Consider the following 6933-nt stretch of genomic DNA (forward strand, 5'->3'; position numbering starts at 1 on the left):
CTAATCTCGTAAATTGAAAAAATTAAGAGGTTTGTAAAAATTGTCTAACTCAAAGTATGACCCCGGAAATCAATGGCTCTCGGATGTAGAAAACCAGATTGGAACTGAATTTTTATTTAGTCAAGGTGTGCCAACTTGACAATGTTCCTCAGCACAATTTTGGGAATACCTTTTGTAGCTACAACAACAATAAAGTCCTATAGAGAACGCAAAGTTAAACATACAGTACAAATTATAAAAATGGGAAGTGGAAGGACCGATTTGTGCTATTTTGGTACTAAACTAACTACACTGTGCTGAGAGAAAAAATCAGAATCTCACATATTAACATGTTGTTCTATGAAATGAACCAATAGAAAATCATACTTGGCTAATGAGGTAGCTATATTCCGATTTAGGGGTTGTGTGGGTTTCGTCGAGCCAAATTCAATATTTTTTTCGTAAACAAAATTAAATATTTTATTCAAACTTTTTATTATTTAAAAGGTTTTGCAAAGATTTGATGAAATTTTCAACGGAAAATATTCAAAACTGGGATATTACAACGTCATTTCCGGCAGTCCCTCGGAAAAAAGATCCCACCGTGTTGACAGCAGAACTTCTTACAGGATTATCAAAAGTAAAATAAAAAAATAAACATGTGCTTTTGTTAATACCAGAAGCAAGGTATTAGAGAAAAAAAAAACAAAAAAGTGAAAGATTTTTTACAAAAAATGCAAATTTTTATGAAAATTTCCAAACTTTTTTTTTATCGCTGTAGGTGAAAAAAAAAATTCTTCATCAAAACTTCGTAATTATATCTCGAAACATTTTCCAGAAAACGCGTTTAAAGATTTTAGGGGTTATATACAGTTATAATTAAAAAAAAACGATTTTCTTCAATTCTATTTTTTGAATGTGCATATATTTAAGGACACTTACAGAAAATTTCAAATCATTCCGGTAAATATTTTCGAAGTTACATGCAAATTTGTAAAGGCGTTTCAGAGTGCTTGGAAAAAGTACAAAGCCGGAGTCACAGAGCGCTTTTTTTCAAAGTGGTGTTTTCAAAGTCGGTGACCAACGTTGCTCGAAAACGGCTAAAACGATTAGTCTCAAATTTTAACACGAGCTTGTTAAATATATTTTTTAATGACTAATCGAAGATTTATTTATTTTCAATAAATATTTCTTTTTAAATAAACAATTTAAGTCGCAAGCTTTGGTCAAAAATCAGTTTTTTTAGAAATCGCCATTTCGTCCAAAAATTTTATTTTGCTTATTATCGATTAATTACTAGCTTTAAGGTTACTTAAGCGAAATCTGTATAGTTTTTTTAATTTCAGAGCATCCAGCTCAGAGGCATAGTGGTCACCGCAAAACTTCTACTTTGAGAGGAGCTCTCGGAGATCAGCTGTAGTTCTTTTCAAAATAAATATTTTGACTAAATCTTAGCCTTAAAATAGAATTAAAAGACTTCATAATATTATAATAAATTTTTGGATCAATTAACTTAAATCTTTACTCAGAAAAAAATTCTGGAAAATTTGCTTTTTTCGGCCCTCTAACTGTATACACCTATACTCAGCTATATGACTATATATCTGACCTCGAGCACGCATCTTTTCGAAGCTGTATCTCTAAAACTCGGTTCAAGATAAGAATTTAGGACAATATTCTAGAGATATTGTAGAATTAAATAAGAGAATATTATTTGTTGAAGACGTGAAATCCATGTAATCCCTTACAACGTTTTGGATAGAAACAATGTGTTCCTTGGGTTTCGGTCAGATATCTTTATGAATGTTTCATATGCAGTTCGCTTAAAAACTAATAGAATCTTCATCTAAGTTAAAGTATTCGAATTAGTTCATTTAATGGAATCTACAGAGTGTTTATTCGAACCGGAAAGATTGATGATCTCTCTTTCTGAAAATTTTATATTGCCAACTGACCGAGTATAGTACGTATTTTCGATCAGTCTCTTCGACTTAATCATCCCACAGTATCTGTTAAATAATATTATCAAATAAAAATCAATACAACTCTAACTTTATGTCACCAAACAGAAAAGATATAATACAATTTAGTTGAAATATGAAGTTATTAAAGAAAAAAAATTCGTTTTAATACAGAAAGCTCTGGCTATTTTTTTGGCTACCTTCATAAAAATGTGTTGAAATCATTTTCCTTCACTCAGCCATCCTCAAACTTACTGAGAGCACTATTTCGGCACCTCGACAACACAAGGGTTAAAGAATTGAAAAGTTATAAACTAAATTGCTTTGCATGGAATTTACAGCTGGGACTTGACAGTTCTATAAATTCATATACCTATTACACTCATATAATTAAGCCGAAGCTATTGGTGGTAACACGCACGCCGTTGATTTACAATCACACAAACACGCAGACGAGTATGCGGTGCTTTTCACCGCAACTAATTTCCTTTTAATCTTCGTAAATATTTATTTGTGTTTAGTAAACGAAAGCAAATAGCTAATCGAGTGCTGGAAAATATTCCCATAAACACGACAAGTTTCAGCGTAAATGCTAGTAGAAACTATTGTTTACCGCCGAATGTCAAACAGTTTGTCGGCATATCTAAATCAACTCATTCGCTCGCCCGCCAACTGATAAGCGCAGGCATTCAAGCAGCTAAACCAAAATATATACATGCATACATATATGTACATATGTATATATGTATATATATATACATGTATATATGTATATATATATTTAATTTTATACATGTATGCATATATACACATGTGTGTGTGTATCTGTCGGCATGTTGGTGTAATCTATAGATATTAATGCGAACCCATACTTACTGCCCCATTAAAAAAGGTAGTTATTTATATACTGCGAGCACACCTATGTTTGTATATACATATATGTGTATGTATATAGGCACGAATAGAAACGAGAAAACAAAATGAGTAAATGAAAATTCAAGGGCGTTCAAGTCAATGTGTGAAGTTAGATTTTTATTCAAATACACGAAATCGGACAGATAATGCAACTTCACAGATAGTAAATTCCGGAATACTTATACCAAAATACTAAACATTTTTATTTATGTGTTTTTTTGTATGTATGTGTGAGTAGTATTTGCGATATCCTTAGAGACGAAAGCGAAAAATAAAAAAAATGAAACTTAAACTTACTTTGCTAGTTACTTAATGTATATGGACGCTATGCTAAGTTCATTTTAGTTATGCCTTTGCAAGTATAAGTATATATAGTATATGCCTAAGTGTGTGTGTATTGTCATATGTGAAGCGCTGCTGAGAGCGCACACCTATTTGCACTAGCCTAATGTGTCGAACGTTTGGAACGATAAGATTGTTTGGAAGCCTAATAATCGCAAAAGACTTAAAGTTAAGCTATTAATATCCAGAATATATATATATATCAATAAGTGAGTACGCGAAAAATATGCTTAAAGAAACTATGCAAGTTAAATGCAAATCAAAATGTCCACTCGGGTACAAGTGCACTTAGAACTGTTTTCCAGCTTCTCACACCCACTAATTAATGTAAACGAACCAGAGTCCTGCGTAGTATATAGTGTAGATCACAAATATAAGGCCAAATGTTTTGTGCTCCCCTTGCTTGAGCACCTTATCACTTAATCAGTCACCGCGATCAGATCTATGGACGACGTATTACCGACTTTGGTGCAAGCGGGCAACAGTGTGACCGTCTTCGCATCCAAATTACGTGACGCCGATATGGAACCGCCGTTGCCGCCAGTGGTGGTGTGGAAAATGTCCGCAACGCTGACGGGTAGTGAGAGTAGATGCTCGTTGCCGGGTCCCAAGCCGCTGCCTGTCATGCCGGCGAGGTTATGTGTGAGACTGTGGCGCCGTAAATCGCAGTTACGTCGGAAGACCTTACCGCAGGAACTGCAGTTGTACGGCTTGATATCGGTGTGCGTGAGTAGATGAGTCTTTAGGTTCGAACGCTGATTGAAGGAACGATTGCAGACTGGGCATTTGTGTGGCGACTCCTCCATGTGTAGAATCTTATGTACAGCGAGGGTGCGCGATTGGCAGAAGCCTTTGCCGCACTCAGCGCACTTGAAGGGCTTCTCCTTTGAGTGAATGTATCTGAGCGGTGAGAATAAGGGTGAAAGATATAGAAATTGCAATTGTTATGCCGAAAGTGTGGTTATTACATAACGAAAAAGTTTAAATAAATATACGAAACTTAATAGTTTAGGTCATTAAACGCAGAACTCTGCCTACCTGTGATCTCTGAGGTGATCTTGCCGACGGAATGCTTTGCCGCAGATATCGCACGAGTAGGGTCGTTCGTCGGTGTGCGTGCGCTCGTGTATGAGTAGATTGTAGGACTTAGTGAACTGGCGATTACAGAATTTGCAAATGAACTGCTTTTTGGCGCGCTGTGAATTGGCAGCGGCGGCAGCAACAGCCGTACCGCCCGCACTGCCACTGCCAGCATTGAGGGCGCTCGCCTCATTCAGAGCGCTGGCTGCGGCACCTTCATTTATGACCAGCTGTTGATGGTTCAGCTTGTCTTGGAACATGGTGGCTTGCAATGATGAAATCGATTCGATCTCAGCCGATAGGGATTGCTGTTGTTGGTGCTGTGTGTTCAGCTGCTGCTGTTGTTGTTGCTGCTGGTTAAGGCAGTTGAACGCATTGGTGTTGAATATGAAGTTGTTGTAGCTACTCTCGAGTTCAGCAGCCTCAAACGACAGTCCCTCCTCGCCGTCCAGCAACGGCAGGTCACAATCGCCGAGGTCACTGGTGGAGAGGTCAGTGCCGGTGGCGCCCGCACTTTGCAACAGCGTCTGTATAGCATTTGCCGTGTTGGTGTTGCGTTGCGTTTTGGACGCCTCAAGGCATAGGTTGGCTGTGTCCACAGCTTGTAGCTCTTGTTGCTGTTGTTGTTGCGCTTGCGTTGCAGTGGTTACCGTTGTTGTTAAGCTATAGTTGTTGTTGCTGGTTTCGTCTGCACCGATGCCAGTGGTGGCGCAGCTGGCACTTGTGTCGCCATCGCCACTTCCATCGCTGCTACTGTTGTTGTTGTTGGTGGTTATGGTATTGAAGCGGAAGACATCCGATTTGCCGGTGATGCGCTGCAGCGCCAAGTACGACTCCAGCGCTTGCAGATTGAGCGCCGCTGCAGCAGGTGAATTGACGGGTAGCAGCGCGGCCTGCTGTAGGCTGCTGACCATGGTGCCCTGTAAGGAGAGCACTACTGCGGCCGCGGCGGCGAGGTCATTCGTAGTTGAGACATTTGCCAGCGTTGATGCGCTGCTGTTGTTGGCGCTGTTATTGACATTGTTGTTGTTCTGGTTGCCACCATTGTTGCCGCTATCGCATTTACTCAACGGCAGCGTTGACGCTTGTTGGGGGGATGGTGTGCTCATGCTGAGGCCGTGATTGCTCTGCAGCTGCGGTTCGCTGCCGACGCCATTTGCATCCTTTGCCAACGCCAATGCCAAGGCCGCCACGGTTGGGGAAGAAATCGTTGCGGAGGTGGAGCAGTTCGGCGCAGAGTTCGTTTTCTGGCCATGTGTGCTGCTAGCGGCAATGCTATTATTGTTGGTGTTATTGGCGCTGTGCGCATTCTTGTTGCTGTTGCTCTGTTGTTGCTGCTGCTGCTCAAGTGCCGCTGCAACGGAAGTGGCATGCAGCTCGGCGGCGCACAGTTCCTCCTTAATCAAAGTGGTCAAGGCAGCGGTTGTGGCGGCAGCATTCGTTGTTCTTGTTGTTGCAGCTGGAAATTGTACCGTTGATGATTGCACATGCACATGTCGCTGTTGTGATTGCGCATGTTGTTGTTGTTGTTGCTGCTGTAGGCGCTGTGTTTGCATTTGCTGTTTAAACTTCTGCAATTGTTGTTGTTGTGGTAATTTCTGTTGCTGACCCTGTTGCATACTTAGCTGTGCCTGTGATTGCTGTTGTGACTGCTGTCTCAGCTGTGCATGTTGTTGTTGCTGTTGCTGCTGCTGCTGCTTCATATGCAGTTGCTGTTTAACACGGTTTTGTAGTTGTTGTTGTTGCACACTGTTGCCAGCGGCATTGGGGCTTGTGGAGGAGTCCATCGCGCACGCGCAGCAGGATATCGCCCAATATGCAGCGAACTCTTGGCTAACTCGCTGGCTGCCTGTCTCCGTGGCTGCTTAGTGATTGCCAGTTGCTGCGCAAGCGCACCTACGCAAACTAACGACCAGCTTGCTGGTGGCTATCGATGATGTGGCAGTTGCTGTGATAGCTGCTGCAGTAGTTGTTGTTTTTTTCGTGTTTGTTGTTGTGTTTATTGTTAATATGACTTTTACCACTAGCGCTACGTTCTTTTAGCCGTTAAAGTTAGGTGGAGAGGATGGTTGTGCTGTTGTTGGTGCTGTTGCTCTTTTGCTTCTTCGTCTTCTTCTTCTTCGTATTACTCCTCCACTGGCATGCTGCTGCGTTCGCTTGTGGATGCCACGGCGAGAGTATGAATATTAAAAACAACACGCCACCATAAATCACCGCTTAGTCACGCGCTCAAAAAGTCATAAAAATCGAATTTGACGTTCGTACAAAAACAACAAGAACGTAGCGAGACACTATTGCAAGCGCAGCGCTAAAGGCAAGCAAAAACCGCTGGCATATTAGCAAACAAATTGATCGGCAACAACAAGAAGGTTGTGCGCTGGAAGCAGCTTGTTGTTGTTGTAATGTATGTGCCAATATTTTTTGTTGTCTTCGAAACAATTATCTATATTTTTACTTCCTACTTTGCACCAGCTGCATCTGCGTTTGCGCCTCCAATCGCTGCCCAGCCTTGTGGTCACTGAGATTATTGGCGTTTGCGGTTTCGCACTGCCGCAACTGAAGCGTCAATAGATCACACGTAAAAATCCTGGTGGCGCGCTAACAAGCTTGGTGTGGCGGCTTGGACTAATAGTGCGGCTGGTGAGGCGGCGCCGCG

At 41.1% G+C, this 6933-nt stretch overlaps 1 protein-coding gene across 1 annotated transcript; it reads right to left on the reverse strand.

Moving 5' to 3' along the window:
- Positions 1–2945: 2945 nt before the first annotated feature.
- On the reverse strand, positions 2946–6692 carry LOC120769101 (protein sister of odd and bowel). Its single transcript, XM_040095962.1, has 2 exons — positions 4236–6692; positions 2946–4097 (listed from the first exon to the last, which is right to left on the reverse strand). The coding sequence occupies exons 1-2, from the start codon at positions 6062–6064 to the stop codon at positions 3617–3619; spliced, it is 2310 nt and encodes a 769-aa protein (XP_039951896.1). The 5' UTR covers positions 6065–6692; the 3' UTR covers positions 2946–3616.
- Between the last annotated feature and the right edge of the window lie 241 nt (positions 6693–6933).

Source organism: Bactrocera tryoni, chromosome 2 (genome assembly GCF_016617805.1).
Source record: "Bactrocera tryoni isolate S06 chromosome 2, CSIRO_BtryS06_freeze2, whole genome shotgun sequence".
NCBI classification, from domain to species: domain Eukaryota; kingdom Metazoa; phylum Arthropoda; class Insecta; order Diptera; family Tephritidae; genus Bactrocera; species Bactrocera tryoni.